Genomic DNA, 25,434 nt, shown 5'->3' with positions numbered 1-25,434 from the left:
TTCGTGTCATGGAAACTAAACAACAACAGCGTACAGTATACTGTAAATACTCTAACTGCAGTGACACTTTAATGTATAGTGCTTCTATATCTAACTTAACATCCAAGACATTTCGCGCTATTTGATTGACCGTGACGTAATACAGGAATGACAGAGAAATAGCAATAGCCTAAGATGTATTGGATGTTTTACAGAACATGTGGGAAACAGATAAGGGGGAAAAATAGTAATAAAATTGAAGGAACACTATAGGGTCAAGATTACAAATGTGTATTATTATTATTATTATTACTGGTATTTATATAGCGCCAGCATATTCCGTAGTGCTTTACAATATTATCAAAGGGGGAGATTTCACAATAAATTAGACAATTACAAAAACTTACAGGAACAATAGGTTGAAGAGGGCCCTGCTCAAACGAGCTTACATTCTATAGGATTCCTACAATATTCCTGACCGTATAGTGTTAAAAAAACATGTTAGGCCCACAGCCCTCTTAACTAGGTATAAAACATATCTTTGTTTCAGCACGGCGCAGGCACCGCTCCACCTCCTTGGCTGAGATCATCAGAATTGATAATCTCAACCCATTCAATACTTTGCCACAGGAAAGCATTGGGAGGCTATTGGGCATGCACAGCAAAACGTTGCATTGCGCCAATCAGCATCTCCTCGTAGAGATGCATTCACTCCATGCATCTCTATGGAGAAAGTTCAGCACCTCCATGCAGCGTCTGGGGACGCTGACCGTCAGTGCGGCACATTGTGCAACACTGAGCCAGAAAGCACCTCTAGTGGCCGTCTAAATAACATATGTAACAAAGTAACCAATAGATGTAACAATCATATTACTTTGAAAAGGTACCACAGCATCTTGTAATAACGCAGACAGTTATAGTAATGCTTGATATCAGATTCTACAGCACCCGTAGTTTCTCAATTTTAACCTGGGTGGGGGACTATTGATAAACACAGATTGTCAAAGAAAAATTTCTCCTAATAAGTACTGGATTTTCAAAACTACCATTAATCAACAACTCCTTACATTCTAACACAACTTGAACATAATACTAATCTTACATTTATGTATGGGTTTATACACCTCATAAACAGAGCAAGCCATATAATAACATTCTAACGCCCCTGTATAATGCATTGAGCATTGTCATAGATCCTGCAGAGACCCCGAACGTGTTTACACCACAAAATGAACTGCTTTCTTTAATCCATTAACCACTTGAGACTCCACGAATACAAATATGTATGAGTGCTGTGAAGTGTAGTGTTAAATTATTTAAGTTACATAATACTAAGCAGTGGCATATGGCATGTAGCCATGCAAGGGACGAAACACAAGTCATTCTAGATGATAAAATCCATAGCCACACCATTATGCATAATGTTTATAAGTAGGGAGTTTCCTCTTTCATGTTCCATTACTGCCATCAGGTAGAATGATCTACATTAGGCTCCATGGGAGATGCGATGTAGGCAGAATCACAGTTTATTAATGGACATTAATGTCACACCATAAGGTACAAACAAATGTATACTTTATATTCAGCGATTATAATGGGAATAAGCCACATACATATTTGTACTCAAGCTTATGGTAGAAAAACAAAATCTGTCATCCTATTTCTCTATCAATTTCAAAATCCCAAATGGCGTAGAATGTTGGAAGACATTGGAAAGGGAACAGATTTTATGTATTTAATTGCTGATTTTCAACACGGCAAAGATTTATCAGTTTGTGTATGGCAATTGGAATTTTTATTCTCAGTGTCCTCTTTTATAGCATGGGGAAGCTTTTTAACTGGATTGGCATCGGACAAGTGCATGCAATAGAAGACAGGTTTTATCAGTAAACAGTGAACTATGAACACCCACCTTGCTTAAAATTAGCCAAAACAGCAAAGTAGTCAAAGTTCCACCTTAGCCAAGTTTGAGATGGTTTCCAATCGCATTATTTTTCAAGTTCTTGTGTAATTCAGAACAATCGATTACACGCCAAAGTGTGTCTCTCTCTGGCACTTGATATATACTGTCTGTATAAACCAGAAAATACAGAAGCAGCGATCTAGAGCATTTTCTATCCTGACTTTTTTGTGAACTTTGATCCAAAAAGGTTAATAATCTATGACTCAAAACAACAAAAAATACAATTTCATAAGTCATCCTAGATACATGTTCTTTGATGTAAAATAACTACTTATTAGACGCCAGTGTTGGAGATTATTTTTTTTTTTAAATAGCTTAAAAAAACAAACATTCTTTATAAACTCAAAAAGAAACTCAAAACTCAAACTATGATTTTCACTAAATCTCAGATTGAACTACTCAGGAGATCAAATCCACAGATTAATTTGTAATTGTAGAGGCAGTAGCCGTAACATCACTGGCCCGTTTTAGACCTTTGTCAGCAATGGCTAACCATTACACCTGAATATTTCCCAGCTACATGTCTGATAAAGCTCAGGCTTTGGAGTGACGTGGAATTCTGGGAAAGGTTTACAAACATCTGGGATTAGCTATCACTTATCTGCACTCCATACTGTAACAAAGCCTACCATTTTTACCAACTGAAATTTAAAGCAGCAGGCCACTTGCCATTATTTTATAAGGCCTGCATTCTACAATTGCCATATTTGCGGCAGTGATCATTCACTATCATTTATCCACATTCCACCTAAATGTAATACTTTGTGCTTTATCTGCAGAGCTCATATAATCATCACTAAACTTTGTAAATCATCCTACATATGGGTGGTATAGAAGTCTATAAAAAAATTAAAAAAAAAAACAGACACAAAAATATGCTTTAGGTTCACACATATATAAATATACTGTGAATCAACAACAAAATAAGGGAGGGTCATTCTTAAAACAATAATCTGAGTAAAGTCGCTGATTCCAAACATCAGACAGTAGAATATAAACAGATATGATTATGTTCAGGACATCAAGTGGACTTTAGAACCTTGACTTTATTTTGTACTTAACAGGTAAATGATAAATCCATTGTCTTTTGGGGTGTAGGCAGCACACCTAATATTTTCCATGGTTTTTAATTGGCAGTAATAATGTAATCTGAGGCAAGAGATATTGTCAACAGTATTTTCTTTAACAATGACTTTCGGCACAACTCATTGGCTAACCAAAGTTCAATTATGTGATTTTGGCTGTTTTTTTTTTTTTTTTTTTTTTTGTAATATTATTTTCTCAAACATCACTAGCAGGGCTTTCAAGTCTTAGCTAGTGAGCTTGACATGTGATGTAAATATCCCAATCTGTGTGCGTGTGGACCTGTGTTAACGCATAAGGAAGGAAGGATAAATAGCTGAACACTCGGGCATACATATGGCACTGTTGAAAGGAGATGACTGACCACCATATTGTGTTACTATGTTGATGCTTTACCTCGTAGAAAAGTAAAACTGTTTTATATATTCTTCACCCTAGTACACGTGCTCATATTGAAAATTAGAAGGAGGCACATATAAAAAGCCTGTTTCTGGGCCACTGGACTATATATAGTATGTGTTCAGAGTCTGTGGAGACCTGCTTGCATCTATATATGTTGATAAGTAAAATAGAACATGGATTTAAACTCCACAGCCTTTGAACACAGATGTAAGATTCGGCTGATGCTTGTTTAAATACAGGTGTGTTAAAATAACAAATCCATTGTCTGACACACATACAACTACAAGGATACTATATTTCCATTGGTAAATTTAACTTAAGGAATACTGGACAATGTTAAAAGATATAGATTTTTAAAATTATGAATTATTGATGGTTAGGATAATTTATGCATAATGTAATTATTTCTATATTCAATCATCCTTTTTTTTTTTTACTAAAATATAGAATGAAATAAATGTAGTGGATGAACACTAATTAATGTGTCAGGTTTTTTTTTCCTTTCTTATTTTATAAACCAGACATTGGCTGAATCAAGTTTTGAGTGAAATAATTTTACTAGAAGGGACACTCCATGCACCATGCTTACTACAGTTCATTGTGATGGGTGGAAAGAGTGTACTGTGATAATCTTAATTTTTTTGTTGAAAACCATTTAAAAATGGTTCAACAAAAAAAAGGACTGCATCCATGCACATCCAAAAGTTCATCCTGTCTTTAGAAAGAGGACATCTTACTTCCTTTTTATGTATTGAAAAATTGACAGGCTGTAAACAACCATGGTGTGCTCACACTGCGCGAATAAGGTCTGTAAATACTGGGGGTATAGAACAATTTAGATTGGCCAACTCTCCATTATTCCATTCAATACCACTAGCTTCTTAGGAAAACCAGAATCAAAATAAAAATGTCCCCACTTTTAATGTCATAAAGTAAAACAACAAGTTGTGAAGAGATTTCAAAAACAACTTACTAATAAATGGATCGTGAGGCCACTTTCACAGTTTGAAGAGCCAACCGCATGGTGAAGCTCAGGCTTACACAGACCCATGAACCAGCAAGGGAGACTGTTTGAAATATATATTAATTTCAGTAAAGAATTTGAGAAAAAGATGAATTGGACTGCTGGGATTTGATATTTCGTTCAAAATCAATGTTCACTGTAAAAGGGCCCCCTTCCTTCAAATATTCCTTTCACCTACTGCTTGCAGTTTAAGGCATCATTAAACTACAGCAGTGAGAGCATGATAAAGTGCTATTTTAGTCTGGGCAAAATATTTGTGCAACGTGGGTAAAGGGATAAGCAACTTTAATGCAGTCTGCAGGCACATTATCCATTGTGCAGTCTGTAGTCACATTATACATTATAAGGCAAGCATGCACACATTTTAGGGGACCTTATACGGTTAAAGGGGCACTAAGCACCATAATCACTATAGGAACACTGCAGTGGCTATGGTACCAGGAGTCCCCTTTCAAACAATTAGACACTTACCTAGATCATCCAGTTCCTGCACTCTTCAGATATAGCTAAAGCATATTTATTTGGATGAAATCCAATGACTGTGAGTGTCAGCCAATGAATTCTGTCGAAACATGGATAGAGTGATATCAAAAATGGAGAAGTAGGAACTTCACATTAGCAATGTCTTAAGTGTGTTGTAGTAGTGATGGTGCTACTAATAGTACCTTTTGAGGTGTCGACCACCGAATTTAAAATTGAACAAATTCTGGATTTTTGGACTAAACTTTCACAATAATGTTTCAATGCAACTAACTGGCACGTGAATAAAGAATATCCAGTGATCTCCCTATCCTGCAGTCCATAAATAGAAAGACAAAAAATCCAGAATATAATTGTGCGCTCTACTTTGTAAACAGTTACTCTGTGCTCAGAGAGGAATAGGGAATTCCTCGGTGATATTGGCAGTAATAAATCGTGTTTTGTATCTCTTGATATTACATCCGTGTTAGCACTTTGCTTTTGTTCATTACATCCAATAAGTGTTTCTTGTTTTATATTTGATTTCAATATCTGCGTTAGCCAAGGTAAACAATACTCTGACCTCACAGTTTAAATAGTGTGAAGAAAGCAGAGAAAATGGCAACAACAAAAAGGACTGACACATATTAGCACCAAAGGCAGCTCAAATAATCTCTCTAAAAATAGCATTATTCCTTCCTGAAATCCCATCCATATTATGACGGGAATTCTCAAAAATCCAACTAATACAGGAGGAGGCATTAAAAATGTAAACTATGTCACGCCATATTTGATTCTCAACATTTCTTATATATTGGATAAAATAAATCTAGAGATTACACACACATCTATATTTATGTGTGTGTGTATATCAGTCCTACAAAGTCACTCTGCCATTAGAATTCTGTGGTTATAATAAATATTACAAAACTTTACCGACCTTTGCTTCCTGTAAGTATCAGTTTGTCCCCCCCTAAATCCTGCAAATATTCTCTTAATTCAATAATACGTCTGCCAACTCTTTTACATGTTCTCATACATGTCAGATGTTTTCAAATACAGTACATTATTGTGACACTTACTCAATCATAGCCTTTTCAAAATTAAACCGCATAGTCTTCATTTGAATCTAGATTTAGAGGGTATTGGTGCTTTCCGAGATGACACAGAGATTGGTAAATGTGACTGGCACATAGTCTCAATACCTATGCCAACAAACATATTTAGCAGTGTTGGCAAGTATATATATATATATATATATATATATATATATATATGGATCAATGTAATATTTATGGATTGGAGGGGCTAACCTCACTCAATATTCATCTAATGATGCATAAATTAGAATATATAAGCTTTTCGTATACAAGTGGGGGTAAACATAAGCCGTCACGATTTGCACACAACATGCATGGCTTCGGTTAATCAGAAACTATAGCTTTTTTTTATTTTGTACTGGAGTTAAAGGTGTCAATCTAACTCAAACAGAGCAAACACACCCTCAGTATCTCAGTATAACACAGATATAGGATAAGGAATTCGATTATTTAGAATTATCCACATACATAACTGTTTGACCATGCTAAAGTTAATATATTTGTTAGAAATCCTAAATAATTAGCCCGCTATACATAAACCATAATAAGTACGTGATCTGAACTTCTTAGAAGCCAAAAGAGGTATAAAAAGGTATATAATGTAAGGGTATGTTCATAAAGATTAAATAATGCTTCAGATTAAGATATATGTACATTTAAAAATAATAGATTTGGGCAAGCCCAATATCTGTGAAAGTCGTAAAACATGTCTACTTTTACTTTTATTACACATGGAAGTCTGTTTTACAGCAGACTGGGGGCCGCCATTAGTATCCTCACCTGTAGATTTTCTTGGCACTGACCAATTTGAATTCCAGTTGTGCTCTGATTGGCTAAAATTACCAACCATACTGAAATTATAAGTTTGATGCCAATTGGATCAGTTTTGTTTTTCTCCTATTACAGAAATAGGAATATCAGAAAAACACATTACTTTTATATATCTATTTCACGTAAAAAAAAAAATTAAAACAAACTGTTATATTAAGGCAGGATATACACCTTTAATGCAAGCAGTTTAAACATAAAAATTTTTTGAGAATGTCCATCAAACTAAATGCCGTATATTTTTGTTTCTCCCTCGAAACCCTAGTTTCCACAGATGCCAAATGATCTTAATTAAATTGCCTTTTAATCCTCTCCTCCTTATCTCTTGTAAATATCGATGTGGTACAGTAGAGATGGTATTTGATTATTCCTAACTCATCCTTTGTAGGGATTTCATTTTGATATTGCGTTGGTATTTAGTCAATGCAAAGGCTATGTGAGCCAATATGCGCAAGTAGTGCTTTACTAATGCTTTGTCCCTGTGTCCTTTGACCTAGATCTCGTTCCTCAAGTCACACCTTCTATGTTAATAGAAGTATTCACTAGAATGCACTGTGCTAGGTTACATGATCAGGTGATGTTTATTGTAATTTGTTGAAAGTGACTCTCCTGTATTAATAGATACTAGATCTAATTTGTTTAAGGTTTAGACCCTAGAGATTTACACAACGTTATAACGTAACCTCGAGCAAAACGGGTTCTTCAAACTAACAACTTCCATGTGTTAAAATCTTTCTCTGGTCGTTTGTACTTATGAACCCAATTTAGGGCTTACACTTTGTAGTCCTAAGTTACTAGCCAGGCCTCATCACTGCAAGTCATAGGATACCTTCAAACTGAGAATTTCTACTTCCTAGGGCTACTGGCGATTGAAAATTCTGAGCCCTGATCCATCATACATTACAAAGGTATATGTTGATATTTTATAATTGCATCATTTTTTTTTTTTTTTATTGATTTCTATAGTATTAGGGTTTGTCCCTAATAACAGTGTGGCTGGAATGAAAATGCCATAAAGTTAGTAATGCCTTTTACAATCCCAGGAAAGTTCAGATCAAGGCAAAAGCATTCCCCATGGGCAGCCCCGACCCTAGGTATTCCTATTTTGTTTTGGTACAGTTCACTTGTGTACTGGACACAGATCTTACACTTGATAACTAGCGAAAGCCCCAGCAGCAGTGTCTCGATTCCAAAATTAGGTCATGCCTTAGGAATCTGTGTTTCTTCAACACATTGGTGGGGAATTTATTATCAGAGTTTGGCTTCAGATTTAGAGTTTTTTTTTTTTCCTTTAAATAAAAAGAAGTATTTATTAAATATAGATTTTATTATATTTCCTGGCCAGTAAAACTAGCATTAGCATTTCTAGCGACAAATTACATTACAAAACAGAACAATTTCTTGATTAAAAAAAAATACAATATTTACAGAACATCTAAAAAGGCAGAAGACAATTCTAAATGCACATTGCATAATTTTCACAGTTTTCGTCTCACTGATTTTGTCTGTGAACACAAGCACCACTAATCCATTTCCCCAAGGCCTAAAAAGACTACTCGGTGGTAATGTCACTGCATTTCAAAGGGGTGAGCCTGGCTCAAATCCTCATGACATCTGGCCTTAGCCAACTCACTTTGTTCCTCTATGCCTCAGGCACCTAAATTAGATTGTAAATTGTATAAAACTTGAACATACTGTACCAGTAATGTGTATACTACTATCTGCACTAATTTATGGGTACATTATCAAAGTGTATAGAACACGTTCCGCAATCTGTTGCAAACATGTGTCACCAATGTCCCACGTTTCTTAGCCAATATATTATTTGTTCGTCCCTGCCAAAACTGAGACAGTTCCATACAGTCTCCATAAAGTTTTGACTTTTCGCAAATCACATATACCTTACCGTGGGTTGCAGAATTTCTTTGGACTGGCAACATGCTCAATAGATGAGATAGAGAGGTGACTCCCTCAGTCTACATTCTGAGCATATTTTGCAATCTCGTGGATGCGATTTAAAGCATATGTCTTAAATATGCACTCCCTTTAAATACTAGCAGTGCATTTTCTACATGACATTGCATTTTGTGGTAGAATAGTTTCTTTGTGTGCTTTGATAAATGTTTAATTTATACAAAAAACAAACACATTTATTACAGTATTCACAGTAATGGAGATGTATCTAAGTAATAACACCACAATGGGATCCTTAACTACATTTTACTTATTACTTTTTCAAACTAACATACAGGTAAGAGATGTTGTTCAAACTGATGCAGTGAGTACAGAATTGCTCCCGTAAGAGTTATGGAGAGAATGACCCTGCCTGGGGGTCTATATGCTATATTACATAATATAATCGCTCATTAGAAATAATAATATGAACATATATAAAACTGGTGAGATAGCTCAGTGGTTAGTATCCCTACTGCAGAATCTCTGGAAGCTATGATAACTACAAGACTGAATCCAGGAAGGAACTCATCCATTATAACATGTTTCCGAGGACAATAAAATGAGTAACACTCAGTTGATCAGTAATATCAGCGTGAACCTAAGGCTTACTTAAAGAAAAAGTGAAAATACTGAAAATACCCGTCTTTAAGATGCATGATAGCCAAAATTTAAAAACTCTTCTGTATATGTTGCCCTGAGAAGAAAGTTTTCTACAACAGGAAGTAGAGCGTACGCAAGAAAATTGCTTCCCCCAGTTTGCTGACCAAATAGTACATGCAAATTTAAAATACTAAAAAGTGTTTGTAGTTAAATATATAGATCTGGAAATAACAGTTCCATATGAGATAATCTTGTATATCTAAAATGCAACCTTCATATTCATATTTTCAATAAGCATCATGGCTCTTGCGGTATGACACAAAAACAATTTTAAAAAAAATCTTATTACAGTAGTAAGATCTACATTTTAGTCACACACTACACTAACAAAAAAAAAAATTATATTTGCAAATATTTAAGAGAACGAAGCTTAAATGACTGGGAACTATTACCCATTTTCTGTCTCTCTCCAGTTTCCTTGACACTTCAGTCAAATAATGTTGAAATATAGTCAATTTTACGGGAAATCTCACTGCATGCTCATTTTTTGATTGTTTAACTGCTAGCCCCTATAGGAATTTGGCCGATTGCCATTTTTTTTTTCTAAAAAAGGTTTCCGTATTTAGGCTTGGCATAGGTTTCAGAATTAAATGATAGTTTGCCCAAACTTTATGAATAATCACATTTGATAAACGTGTTTCCTTAATATATGAATAGTGCGTATCCAGAAAAAAACATGTAGGGGAAGCTCGTAAAAAGTTTAATTGTTTGCTACCTACTATATATGTTGCATAACAGCACTCTAATTAAAATAAACATCGAAGCAACGCATCTTATTGATATTGTTGGTCAATTTGATAAGCTGATATATGTTTGTATATAATGATTACTGGGTAAAGGAAAAGAAAATCATAATATCTCTATAAATATAAACTGTGTTTTGCCATTTCTAAAACAGGGTTAATCAGGCTAACCTTATCAGCGAAGGTTTGGAGGACCACAAATGATCTATTCTTTTCCAATAATGTTACTTGTTCTTTTAGTATATTTTCTAAACTAGGCACGTGCAAGCCTCTGGCACCTAAAAACGTATTGATGCCTCTTAGGGCTCGTGTCAATGTAAAAAAGTGTTTAAAAGTCAGCATGACCTACAGTTCTCAACTAATATCCATACGACAACCTAATACATGCGTAAAATTATACTTCTCCACTTTACTCCAGCAATCAGTTTGATTGAAAGAGATCATTAGCACAAAAAGTAACCATCTCCTTAGCATTTGGTCAAAATGCCTTTAATTAGTAAAAAACTAGAAATATATATATTGTATATATTTTCACATTTAATCACTTTAGTATCTTTAAAAGAACATTGCTAGAATGTTTTAAGTGTGCAAATAAAATGACGAGGCAAACAGCAGACATTTAATAAAACATTGTCTTATACTTTATTAGCTTAACAATATTAATAAATATACGTATTAACCAAGAGCCATCAAACTAATATGACTATTTAAAAGTGCATATGTACTTTCAAATTGAGACCTTAATTGTAATAATTGTAGATTTACTTCTGGTCTTTGCAGTTGACATAACAGTACTTTAAAACCTTAGTAAATCGCAATCCAGAATAGATCGAACAGGAATGAATAACAAGCCATCCACAGAATTATGCAGAGTTCAACATTCATTTAAAAAAAAAAAAAATATTTAAAATTTTAAAAAAACTAAACAAAAAAACATTTTAAGTGTGATCGTATTCAAAGGGTTAAAGATGCTCTGACTGCTTGTAAATTCAAAGATGAATGCAGAAATACATAAATATAAGTTTACATATATCACATTTATTTTGAGTGCTGATATTACTGCACAGTGCTGCTTTAGAAGTTAAATAATAGTTAAATATCCCACTCTGGACAACTTAAAGTTCCAACAGCTGTCATAGCAACAGCGAAGTTGGTTTAGTAAACTAAAGAATGTTAGCTGGCTATAAATACATATTGTACATTGTGTTTAACACACACACACACATTCGTGTATACACTGTAGAACAGCACATATAGGATTGCTGTTTGAAAACGATCCCTTTATTGATATCACCTGTCTATGGTTTTTTTCCACTATTGCATTGCATGCGTTTAATTACCATAAACAAAATATTTTGGTATGTGTTATTCATCTGTAATATATGAAGTAATTTGTGGGAAAGCGCAAATTAACCCCTGTGTAGCCAGAGGGCTATGGAAATATGATCTTAGCTGACATTTGCAAGGAAAATATAACCTCGGTTCATGTGTGTTCAGTGTAATGTGGAAATCTGACAAAGGGTCAGCGTTGAGTGTTCTTCCAAAGCAATTTAAAAAAAAACAGCAACAGGTTTAACCAGATGCAGTTTGCTAAGAGCTTTTTTTTTTTTGACAAAAGCAACATACACACAGAAAAAAAAGAAAAAAGGAAAAAACTTGCATTGAAATTTGAAAACTGAAAGAGTGAACTAATGCCAGGACAGCCTGCACTAATCTCTGAAAAGCCAACATCAGATATTATTATCAAAATATAAGATGCTTGAAATATTTAGAATACAGCATCTACACAATGTTCTAATTGTCAGTAAATTAAGTTAGACTCCTAGCTACTGCGTGCAATCTTTTTGTGCCCCCTAGAAAATAGAGTTGTATGTTCATATATGTAACTTTTCTTTTAATGTTAGAAACGTCATTGCACTGTATACTACGTAAAACAGACATATTAGTTCAACTTTGGCTGGGACGAGTACTTAGAGAACACACAGAAAACTTGCAAAATTCACATTTAAAAAAACAATTTGCATCAAAATCACAGGATATTAACATTTTCAGTCCTTGACTGGGAGTTAATAAAAATTGATATTATATATTACATTCTATCCCTATAGAAAAGCAACCATATGCCTCCAACTCTTCAGCCAAACTACACAGAATCATACACCCAGGGACTTTGCGTATTTTTTTTTGAAATACATAAACAGTGTGCGCCACTGTCAGCCAATCATTGATGCAATAGACTCCAAATGAAAGTAAATTAACTTCTACAGCACGCTATTTTATTTTAATATTGGAGATTTTTTTTATCCAGTGCAATATTTTTTTTATTGAAGTGAAGGCCAGTTACAAGTAGTGTTACACTAGAATGGTTTCCATAGAAGATGGAACTGCTGATATATTACATTTTGTACGTATTTAATAAACTTTAAGTGTGAGTGACTTTCTGAATGTCTTTATCTCTCCATTCAGACATAGCTAGAGCCCTGATCGTTGCATTGCAAGACTATCCAATATTATGAATACAAGAAAAAGGCTGTATTGCTGGGATAAACTTGGCCAACATAAATTATTCTTGGGTTTTGTAATGTGTGCATCTAACCAAGGATACAGGCACTCTCTGGCTATTGAATTTAAAATGAACTCCTAACGGTTGCAAATTTACATGTAGTCGACTTTGCAATCCACTTGGACCTGTTTTGACGACAGTCCAAATGGATTGGTCTGCAATGTCGACTGTGTCTTTTCTACAGTAAATTACAACGTCACCATTGATTAAAGACATGTAGACACATTATTTATACAAAGACAGAAACACATATACGAGACAGATATTTATAGTTAAACAAAAATAGTAGTGTTTTGTAGCAATGCAGTAAACTTGTCCAATACAAAATGCCCTCCACATGGTTTAAAACTTTGCCCTGATGTGGACTCGCCACTCTGACTGAATTACTCATGGCAAATATATTCAGATCAGGGAGATACGGAACATAAAACCTGCACATATATTTTAATGCAGCAAATTTAACAGAGGGTGAGGGAAGAGCAAGAATCAATATAATAATTCCCATATAGAGCTCTTCTTCCCCAGGTACTTAAAAATGGATCAGCATTCTACAAATCACCCCATGGACAGGAAATGCATCATTTAAACTAAAAAATATATATTTTTAAAAAGCATAAAACAGACTGCAAAGTCATTAAAAGCGTCAATCCTTCTTAAGAGAAAGAACGAGTTAAACAGGCAACTAATCACTCAAGATCACATAACACCTGAAGGGGATCTGTGCGTTTGTCAGCAAGTAGACAACAGAACAGTTGGAACTGGCTTGGTCACATTCATAAGAAAATGCACATTTTTTTTTTAATATTTTTTTTTTTTTGGTCTTTAGACTACAGCACACTTTTCGAGGGGTGTGACTTGATTTCTGGGTGTTCTGTTCAAATTCCCTTCAAAGGGTCCTGATTTCTACACTGCAAACAGAATTAACAGCAGCCTTTCAGGATCACATCCAAAGATCAGCATTTTACTTTATTTCATACAACAATTAGGTCAATTCTCCATAATCATTTGGTATGGCCCATCCAAACTAGCTACCACGATGAGAACTTGCAACCATAACAAATTTTATTATGCACTTTCACAAGTGTCCTAACTCTATAATACATTAAAATGTAAACAATATATTGATAATGCTACATGTAACAAAATAATATTAAAAATACTTTTTTGGTTAATTTTAAATTGACTTAAATTGACTATTTTACTTTTAGAAAATGAAATAAAATCTTCAATATTTGTTTCAAAATGATACTTCGGAAAGATTCACATAATGCACAGGGTAAATATCTCACTACTAACACGTAGTTCCACAGCAAGTAAACATGTGCCTGGTATTTATCACATGCAAAGTTAACATGCTATAGTTGCAAGATGTTAAAATATGATGAAACAGTAAAATAAAAGTAATGTGAATAATGGCTTGATCTGATCAATTTTATGAATATAATGGTATTTTATTGAAGCACAAAATTAATTTAGGACTTTTATTAACCACGTTGTCTTTCCAGTGTTTTTAGATTTCTATTCTAATCATAATGCTAATTGATATATAAAATATGCAATTTTCTACTACTTTGCCTTGCCTTCCTACAAAATAATGATTTCTTAAGAAAATAGGGTATAAATCTTCATTTTGGAGGCAATTAAAGTGTTGATTTCATTTGTGCCCCTAAGCTATTCTAGTAATTTGCTCAAATAGCTTTATGTACCCAGCACTCCAGAGCCTTCAGAAAAACCCAGTTTTTGCCAGACTTGTTAGATTGCAAATTTCGTACCAGACTTAGGGCCTATGTTTTGTTGTGAGCTCCAAGGAAATAAAACAGGGAGCTGATCTGGGTCTGTTCACACTAATCAATCACAATCAGACCTACAAATGTCAAGGAAAGACTGGGAACTTAAAACATTCCAAGAAATGATGATGGAACAGCAAACAAAAAAATAAATAAAATAAAATAAACAAAAAAAGAACCTTCTTGTATATCTTTAACATAGTTTAGGGTCGCTAGGTGATAAATAAAGGGAATAAAAATTGTATTGTTTGAACAGTTCTCAAACAATGAAAAGAGTAAGCAGATCCATGACTCCTATAAACTTCAGAGAACTATTTTTCTATTCTAAAATTAGTTTATGATATATATACCCTTAGCTGGGACGTCAATCGCGGGGAAGATAAAGGAGTAACACGCAGAAGGAAAAAAAATTATCTGATGGTACAAGTAAAATAAATAACGTAATAAAGCACAAAAAGGTATAAAAAGGTTTATCTTTACTATCAATGGTGGTCTTCCCTTGGGTTTTATATCTCCCAGAAGATGAAAAGTATAAAAAAAACTGATGGAGGTTTATGCATGTTTTGCGGATTCAATTCCGCTTACCAAGGAAGACACCTGACTAGTTCTGATTACCTGTGAATTCTATCCACAAGTTAATTAAAACTATTGGGGAAATAAATAATAATAGCAGTATAAACAAATAAATAAATTAAAAAAAGAAACAAAAACAAAAAATAACCCAAATAACAAAACAATCATGAAATGGCACTTAAATTATAGAAATATATGCAGACTTGTATCATACAAAAATGAAAGCAAAAGTAATAAAATGAATAAGCAACTTGGCTGTGTGTATAAAGAACAGTCTGAAGTTGGAACATGTAGGTATATAGACAATTATACTGTTTAAAACATACAAAGCACATGGACGTATCATTATTTAAATTAATTTAAGCAACAACAAAAAAAACTTACTATAAAAATAACAACAAACAAGACCACCAAGTATTGAATAATGGAATTTGGCTTTAGGAAATATTGGCATGTTTAAGGCAACAGAGCACAGTAACCATACTTTTAAAAAATCACTTATTTAGACCAACTCTTCTTTCATATAAACTATGAACAACAAACATTAAATACAAGTTAACCATTCCAACAGCAAAAAAAAGTAAACTTTCAATAATAGACACAACCTCCATATCATTTAGTTACCAATTAACCCTTGCACTGCTCACATAACAATAATGATCAACAAGTCAAAGTTTAGTAAACATCTTAAAATTCAAAAACAGCACATTGCATGGCCCCTCTTCTTATTAACCATTTAATGATGGGGAGGATAAAAATGTAGATACTCCAGCTGTTGTTGTTGCCAGGAAGTTGGCAAAGCATCATGGGAGTTGAAGTTCCGCAGCAGCTGGAGTATCTACCTTTTGGTCACGCCTGCCTAAATTCACTAGGTGTGTTTTTAAGGAATTAACCCTTCCATGCCAGACCATGCCCTTCAACCAACATACATTTACTGAGCTCGCGTTGAGAACTCTCTGGCTACTCAATGCAACACCCCTGATTTCCCTCTCAGCCCCCAGAGACAAGATTTAACCCGCTCCTTTACAACATATGGCCTTTCAATAAAACTATGCAACGTCCCTGCAGTTTAACTCTTTCCCTGTACCCTGGTCTCTAGCGAGCGGCTACCGATGGGTGGCGTACGAGAGCAAGCAGCAGACTGATTAGCTGAAGAGGGAAGTGCGCCACTCACCGGAGCCCGAAGGGAGCGCAGCCGTGCCATTTTCCCCAGGGAGACTTGAGCGCCCACAGAGGACTATTTATTACATGGCTTAACCAAACATCAGCACTACAGGGACAATGCTGTATTACATAATATAATATCCGATCATTTCTCACTACAATGAACTTGAACGCATACACATTTAAAAAAAAAAAAGACATGTAATAAATATATAATATATACTACATTTCACACACATTTATTGTGTGTGTAAAATAAACGTGAGTCAATTATATCTGAGCCTCCTTCCCATTATTATACTATGAAAGAAAATAAAAAAAATAAAAAAAGAATAGGACGACTTGGGCTAAAGATCAACTAAAAATAGATATTAGAGGCGCTTTGTGCTGGATTTATTTGATTTTTCCCCCCTTGCATGTGCAGGGAGGGAAGGGAAATGGGCGCGCTCTCTGCAAGCAGCCCTGTACACAAAGCAATGTGCAGTGAGCTCTGAATGCGCTCGGCCAAGGGAAACTGACAGGCCAGGCTAATGAACCGTACAGACAGCAAGACAACAGCCCCAGCCTGTGCTTCATTTCAAATCCCTTCTCCGGGTTAGCTGCAGACCACCTAGACCGGACAGCCACATTTTATTTAAAATAATAATATAATATGTTTACACAGCCAGCTGTGAGCAGTATAGATCATGGGAGACGGGGAGATCCCCCTGAACGCGTTGCATGGGGGACAGGAAGAATAGAACGTTGAATAGAACGCGGCGTGCAACAATGTTGCAACTTAGAATTCTACTCCGGCGCGCAAGGGTTAATGGGTAATCATCAATAAATGAACTGCGTTGAGAAGCTCAGAAAATGTCATAATTAAAGGAGAATTGAAAATCAGGCAAAATCTTAAAAGCCACCCAAAAGCAGGTCAAGTTGCTGGCAGAGCCTTTTACAAGCTCATCTTGCCAGGTCGAATCCAAGAGCAGGGCTTAATGAAGCAATAATAGGCACATTATTCAAAAATTTTCATTTCGATGGAAATGTATCTAAAAGGAACTTAATCATATGCAAATAATAGAAAGAGCCCAGCCAACGGTGTGCATACCAATGTGGATGGATAAGCAGGATTCTGTACTGTATATAAAAAAATAAATAGGGGGGGGGTGGGGATAAGTGAATCTGGTTGCTTACCTGATCTGTTAGATTTGCTGATCTGTTCATGTCTTCGCTGTCTGATTTGGACCCACCTTCCCTGTCCTCTATCACCAAGTCGATTGGCATTTTCCCTTTCAAACAGCTAATATACCGATGGCAGAAATTATCACACAGTTCGTGTACCTACAGAATGGGCAAAAAGGGGGGGAATACATTGCAGTTATTCTCCAGAGACCTCAGATGCATCAGGAATTAAGAATAACTTTTTTTTCTGCTAAAATAGAGATCTCTTAGGAAATTGACACTGACAAGATGATTCACAGGCTACAACATATTCAACACCCGTGCCTAAATGTATCTGCTCTCAGGGATGTTACCAAGAGGAGAAATGACCTGAATGTGTGACATTTTAAGTCAACTATTTAATTTCACATAGTTATATCTGCTGAAGGCCAACAGTAAACTATTCATAGGAACATGGAGAAGCCCAGGGGGGGAGGGGGTTATATGCCAGGGCTCCTTTAAGAACCAATTTCTTACAATCAAAATAAAAAGCAATGATATTGTGAAGGCGAACTGATGCATTTGGGATTAAAGTGGGGTTTGTGCAGAGGCATCATACTCACAAAAGCCTTATAGTGCTTTAACATTTAAATCCAAACAGAAATTGGATGCATAAAAAGTATCTAAGCTAGCATGCAACCTTTATGGCAGACATCAAGCTGCAGTCCTGTTTATTGCTCAAATGCAAAACAGCCTGTAAAATTACATTATGAGCCTTCTTTTCGCTTCACACACAGGAATAGTCCCAGGGAGCTGTATCAAGCAGATAAACCAGATTTGCTTTTGCCTCCAACAAACCTTAAACAACAATACCTGGCCTGCATTTGACATCCAACCTTGTGTTTTTATATGTAATTATTATTATGTATCACCATTATTATTTATATTTCAAAATTCTATAAAATAAAACGATCTACTAAATATAAATAGAACCCAGAAACCAAGGAGGTGGGGGGACAAAACAACCAGGAAAAGAGCTCTGAATTTAAATGCTTAAGGACTTTCCTAATACTCTAGACAAAAAGGCAGCAAATATATACAGGCAGCAAGGTATTGCAGGGAACACAAGGCCATGCCTATTGTGAGCTTGGGTTTAGTAGCTGAAATTGCAATTAAACTGGGGAAGAGAAATGGACTGCAAGATTGGCCTTGACAGTAATTACATAGAACCAGAAATAAAGACATTTATGCAAATTCCTTATTAACCATGGTGCTGTGCTGCACTGAAACATATTGCACATTCAAAAATTACCTTTTCCAGTTCCAGCAGATGAAACCTTAATACTTGTATGGCTTGAATCATCTGCAACAACAAAACAATAAATAAAATCAAATAAAATAAACACACAAACAGGCATGTGATTTTTTTTTTCCCCAGTTCAGATTGCTTAGAGAATAAGAAAAATGAATGCATTAATTAATTAAAAAAAATAAAATCCACAATTTGCTGTGCTCAACTTTTTTTTCTAATTTTTCAATTTGACTTTATAATGTGATTATAAAATTAGGTGTGATCACTCCCTCAATAAATAAATAAACCGAACATTAAAATATAAATATTAGGATTTAAAATGGTTTTGTATTTTTGTTTTCCCATTTTGATGCCTTTTCAATCTGTTTGTCTACAACTCTGGGGGATGTGATATCACAGAGAAGACTAAAGCCTTTGACAAACCAAAGTAAGAAAAAAAAAGTAAAAAACAAACAAAAAAAAAAAAAAAAAACTGATTACTGCAGTTACTTGCTGGGTGTCATAAAACACAAAAAGCGCTCTCTCATTTACCAAGAGCATTGGATATCTCCTCTGATCACTGTGTAATTTGCTTAAACCAAATTGTTACACTGTATTACTTGTAATTAAGAGCTCCATGCAAAATAAACAGCACTGCGAGGAAAAACAAAGCACAAGGAAAAAAAAGTAACAAAAAAAAAGACTAAAAAAAAAAAGTGTAATTTCTTACCAAATTATCCAATTCCGGATTTGAAGAAAACAATGGTTTTTCTGCACGAATCTGTAGCCAGATAAGCAAATAAAATACATACAAGTCAACTACATGCATGAACAACAGGAGAATAAATGTATGTAAACTCACTCAAACTATGCTTACAGATGTTGCAGGAGTTTTATGAAATTATCTGGCCAATTATAAAATGTTCTATTCATTTACTGACTGGTGTACTAAGCAGCTAAAACAGTGGATTAAACAAACTAACAGATCTGAGAGGTTGACCCCCCCCCAACTCCCCCACCCCCACTTCCACCTCCCCAAATCCCCCAACCCTCCCCATCACTTTCTGTTTAGCAGAGGACATTTCTAATATAATAATATGCACAAACATTGCCTAATGTCAGTGCATGAATGTGGAAATCAATAATAGATCAAGGGTCTGATTAATCAGTACAGTATCTGTGTATATGTATATGTGATGGTGTTACTTGCATGTGCATTATTTGGCTGACCTGTTTGGCAAATACAGCTATATCTTCATTGAAAGACTCAGATGAGCACACATCACCGCCTGCAACACCCGGCTCTCTGGGAGTACAAGTGGCTAATTCACATTTTTCAAAAATCAGTGCTAAAAGAGGGAAGAGGGGGTGTCTGCAAGAAAAATACAACAGTCACAAACAATAAATAACACACTTCTACCCAGTGCAAAAAACAAATACAAAATAATATATATATATATATATATGTATATAATAAAGCGGGAGAAAGAAATAAAATTAAAAATGCAAGCCACGTGATCACAAAATAAATGCCCATTTGCCCCTCCCAGCTTGAACTCAAGGCAGTACCAGGGGCAAAAATAGCTAGGGCCCAGGGCACTAGCTTCCACTGCACACATTAGCTCAATGAATGCATAATATGAGCTGTATGATCCCAGATCACACAAGTTAGCTCTGCTATGCATCTTGCTAAGAACTCACTGTGTCTCCATTAGGAAAAAAAAATATTTTAAAAAAAAATCACACAATATGCGCAGCACAGATTAATTATTATATAGTGTGTTAATACACTTAATAGCAGTTAAGTATCTTCCAGGCTGGAGTTATTTCAAGTAATCAGGGAATGCTAAAACCCAGGATAAAAAAGGGCAGCCCTTGTATTTTGATTGGGATTTAAAATATTATATATATTTTTATTTTATTTTTATTTTTTTAAAAGAAAGAAAAAAAGTGGCTTAAACTGGTGATTTTATGTCAGCTCATTTGGCACTGTAATAACAGAGAGAGCACAGTAGATCTGTAAAGTGGAGCAAATCTTTTAATATTTTAATGCGGCTAAATATGGCTCTGTGAAAGAGGAAGGGGGATTATATTAACCTTGTAACTCAATTAAAACAGCGAGATCTAATTTATTCCAATTCGTTTTGTAAACTGGAGCCTATTTTTTTTTCCACTCAGAATTAAAGTAGTTTTGGTAGATTTAAAAAAAAAATCTCTTCTTTCAGGCTTTGTAGAAATAAAAATATATGGAGACAGAGAGAAAGAGAGTGAAAGTTACTAGTTCACTACCAAGCTATAGAAATATGCGTTTAAATAAACTTTTAAGGCTACAAAAGATTTGGAATTCCCACCGACAAATTAGACAGATTATGCATGTTTTTACAATAACTCGACCGTGCTATTTCACTTTATTTAAGGCCTTTCAGTGCATATTGAGAGACAAAGTGCCCACTCTAACACAACAATGTGCATTTAAAATGCAGGAAGACTTTTACAAGTAAACTATGTTTACTAATTATACAACCACATTTAACAGATATTAAATATATTCTAATTACACACTATAAAACAGCAAAAACACACACACACACACTCTCCCTCTCTATGTTACTAAGTAATATTTCCAATATATTCTCTTACTAAGTAAAGAACACGTTAAGTTATAATATAGAATATAGACACACACACACACACAATATACATACCCACACATACTTGACATAATCACAGTGTACACACATACTAATTATAAGAATTCAGAATATATCTAAACTGGTGAGGATACAATAAATTCACACATCTGTGAAAACGTGCCCTGATACAAATTACCTTCAAAAAGTTAAGAAATTGTCCCTTCAATAACTACAAAGAAAAGGTTTCCTCTAAATTTAAAATAAAAAGTACAAACAAATCCATACATTTCAATCTCCTAAAGATTATCTCATTGATTATAATATCAAGTACAAATTTATACTGTACTCAACTTCCATTATATAGTATACAGAGTTTCTGTGTGTGTTTCCCCATGCACTTGGATACATTGTTGTGCAGTATTTTATTAAACAGAGACAAAAGTGCAATTGTGTACACGAAAAAGAAAACACACACACGCACACACAAAAAGAGCAAAGCTAAAAAGAAGGCAGACTCGGTTTTGAGTTTTAAAAGTAAGAAACAAAAGAAGGAAAAAAAATCCATGAATTTCATATTAATACTAAACTCACACATAAAGTAACTGATTAGCAGAGGACGCAAAACACAAGGGAACTGCGTCAAAATTGCTTCGAACGTGAAACATTGCGTGTTGCCTGGAATTCTGACATCTCCCCGGCTTTATCCTGATTAGTAAACTCTCCCATGTCCTATGGAAGTGGATGCCAGCTGTACCTACCCATAAATGGCATCTTTATCTCTCTTTAGGGCGTCATTGACCGAAGAACCCATGCTAGGCGGCATTGCGTTGGTATGGGCTGTGTGCGGGTATTGATGGGAGTGTAGAGGAGGACCGTGATTCAGATGATGAACTTGCTGCATGGACCTTGCTGCATGGGGGTCCCCATACATGGTACTGGGGATCCCTACTCCATCCATCCCACCGTAATGGGGCAAATCGTCGTACTGTATAATAGACAGAAAGACATCAGTCAGCAAGCTATGAAACACTGGCCATCCCTGGGGCCTTCACTGGCATCACCTCCAAAGAGGCTCTCCCAGAAACAGTATATTTCAATTGTGGATCATTTTAAATTTGTATTTGTCTATTTTTTGGGGGGACAGACATTTGATATAAGTATCCTTTAATATGTAATAATAATAATAATAATAATAATAATACACACAAAAAAAGAAAAATGAAGATAAAAAATGAAGAGTATAAATAAATAGAACATAAATAATTAAATGAATGGGGGTGGGGGGGGTGAATAGGATAAACTGGCAATATTATAAATGTGGCAGTTGGGAAATCAAGCTTGAAATGAAGCCGAGAAAATCTTGCTTAATTCAATAACCATATGCCAAAATGTTTAAATGAGGGCAATTATATCAAGCATGTGAATTTAGCATGTTGCCTTAAATAAAGGGTGTTTTCATAGATAAGAATAAAGTGCCCAAATGCTGGATTTCTGGATAATGTCTAATATCCGGGTATGTACTTATGTGCAGCTCTGTGATACATATATTTATAAATATATACACCCACACACACATCCTATACTTAATATTTTAAGGATATGCATATAAATTATCATTATGTCATTAACAAGTGTACATTTAAATCTATAAAACACGTGTAATGTAGTTTTTTTGTGCTCCAACTCTGAAATGTAAAGCTCAAATACTATATTTAAAAAAAAATAAAAATGCAATTTGGAATATAGGAGAAGGCTGTAGCTTTAAACATTTAAGTATATGCATGTATACACAGTGTGTGTGCAAGTAAATAGGAGTTCACATGCAATCATCAACACTAGGATCTAGGCATGATCCCCTTTGCCCATCTTCTTGTTTCGTATACAGTGTAGGTTTTGTTAGAGAAGGGCTCTATAACTGCTCTTATCCACAGTGACAATATTACATGTCATGGATGGGAGAAATGATCAGTATACGTGGATATTAGTAAATAGTTGTACACTTTAGTGACACTTGCTTGAAACTTGAGTGTCAGAAAAACTAGCTTAGTGTTGCAGATTGCTCATTATAGTGCTGCACTCATATTATGCTTAGTTTAATGACTTTTAATTATTGCAACGCTGCTGCTGATTCTGTGCACATATTTAGAATAACTAAGTGCAATTAAGTCATACTTGTGAATTTGCAATAGAGCTTCACTGCTGAAATGACAGACCCAAGAGAGATTAGATCAGTCTTTTGATTTTCACTAAGCTTCAGTCACAAACAACAACACTCTGAAAACTCCGATTGTTTGAAGGTACTTGCTGTCATCAGTAAACACGTTAGTGTTTGGAGAGAGAGACAGGCATGTATTTCAATGTATATATGCACAGTATTGTATTACCAGGGGCAGATGCCCATATTAAACATTCACATTGTTTTTGGCAAAATATGTCTGCTTTCCAATAGTTTATTTTATTTTTTTTAATCTCTTTCCTCATTTCCTATAAAAAATATTGCATAAAGAATATCAAACATGGACTGTATGTGTGTCTACAGCTATACACTATATGATGTGTTGTATCTACATTATTAATTAGTAACATAAGTATGGACACACTATCATATGTGTGTGTGTTTGAAAATGGTATTGGTGTACATAGAAAACAGAATAAAATGATATGTAAAGTATAGATTTGTATAATATTCATACAGTGTCTATAAATGTATATAAATATATCATATATACATATAAACACACATACACATATTTGTAGAGTGTTTGTGTAATTAGTGTGCTCATTCATTTCTATTTAAGGCAAAAAAAGTGCATCCTATTTCAAATGCAGGAACTTTTTCCAGGCTCTCTCTATGAAGCCACGTTTCCAGCATACAGCTCAGTACATTAAAAGTTTCAGATATTCTTCAGATACATACCCTCTGAGCCATCGGCCTTTCAAAACTCCTTCCTACTTCACTTTGAAATATATCCTATTTAAGGCCAGTGTGGAATAGAATCAATTACGCAACTCCACCAAAATGAAAAAAAAAAAAAAAGTCAAGAAAAAAAAATATTTATATATAAAATATTATAAATAAATACGATAAAAAGTTTCCAGTGCCCTGAAAGAGGAGAACAAAATCTTCAGCTTGATCGTGCTCCCAGAACCATCAAAATTCATTCAGCGTGAAAACTCTCACTTTTTTCCCCCCAAAGAACCAGAGAGGAGAGGGAAAAAAAAAAAAAAAGCAAAAAATAAAATAATAAAAATAAGTGGAAAAAATTAAAATAAAAAGAGATTTTTTTTTTCCTAAAAATTCAAAAATATCTTTTTCCACTTTTTTTTTTCTTTTAATTTCTGATTTCTCTCAGGTCAGTTTTTTTTTTTTTTTTTTTTTTTTTAAGTAAAGTGCCCCTGGATGTAAAAAGCTAGTAAAGTCTCATGGCTTTGTGCCACTTCAGCTGTCAATCACAGGCGAGCTTGTCAAGGTGGTGAATGAATGATGATCCAGTGAGCGCCTTGCGCCGCTTAAACCCCCGGAAAATAGTGTCCAGATGCAGCAGAGTGCGGAGAGAGCAGGCTCCCCTTCTTCAGCCCCCTTCTCTCAGTCCTGAGCTCGGCTCCCTCTCTCCTGGCTGCTGTCTCGCTCTCTCCAGGCTCCCAGGCAGCTTCCAGCGGAGGAGATCAGGGCGAGAGCAGAGAGAGGAAAGGTCTGAGCCGCCCCGGTCGCTGCTGTTCCTTGCTGCTGCTGCTGCTGCTCGCTGCCAGCCCCGCTGCGCGTGTCTCAGAGTGTGCGCTGCACAGGCGGAGAGCTGGGTTTGGACCAGAATGCGGGAACCCGGAAGTAGTGGTGGCCATAACAGGTCGCGTCTTACACAATGCAATGGGCTGCATCAACTAGCTCGGGATGGGAGGGGGGAAGGTGGGAAGGGAGAGGACATCCCAGACATAAGGAACAGCAGCTACAGTCCAATAATAAGAAGACTGAGGGAGGGAGAAAAAAAAAAATGAGAGGGAGAAAAAAAAAATGAGTAACTGTTCCCAGCTAGGAGCACACTGGCGGCAGCTCTGAGCCCTTTATTCCATTTAGCAGGAGTACAG

General features: G+C 35.2%; 1 protein-coding gene across 4 annotated transcripts in view; it reads right to left on the bottom strand.

Annotated features, from left to right (window-relative positions):
• The window catches only part of MEIS1 (Meis homeobox 1), a 131,651-nt gene extending 107,257 nt beyond the window's left edge, over positions 1-24,394 (bottom strand). For all 4 annotated transcript variants that reach the window (XM_063443783.1, XM_063443784.1, XM_063443785.1 and 1 more), the window contains exons 1-6: positions 24,269-24,394; positions 22,110-22,336; positions 19,949-20,090; positions 19,449-19,499; positions 18,740-18,790; positions 17,461-17,607 (exon numbers count right to left, since the gene is read on the bottom strand). In XM_063443783.1, coding sequence (XP_063299853.1) covers positions 17,461-17,607; positions 18,740-18,790; positions 19,449-19,499; positions 19,949-20,090; positions 22,110-22,336; positions 24,269-24,280 — 630 coding nt within the window. In that variant the 5' untranslated portion in view covers positions 24,281-24,394. The remainder of the gene's footprint in view (positions 1-17,460; positions 17,608-18,739; positions 18,791-19,448; positions 19,500-19,948; positions 20,091-22,109; positions 22,337-24,268) is intronic.
• Between the last annotated feature and the right edge of the window lie 1,040 nt (positions 24,395-25,434).

Source organism: Pelobates fuscus, chromosome 2 (assembly GCF_036172605.1).
Source record: "Pelobates fuscus isolate aPelFus1 chromosome 2, aPelFus1.pri, whole genome shotgun sequence".
Lineage (NCBI taxonomy): Eukaryota > Metazoa > Chordata > Amphibia > Anura > Pelobatidae > Pelobates > Pelobates fuscus.
This window is presented reverse-complemented; position numbering and strand designations above follow the sequence as displayed.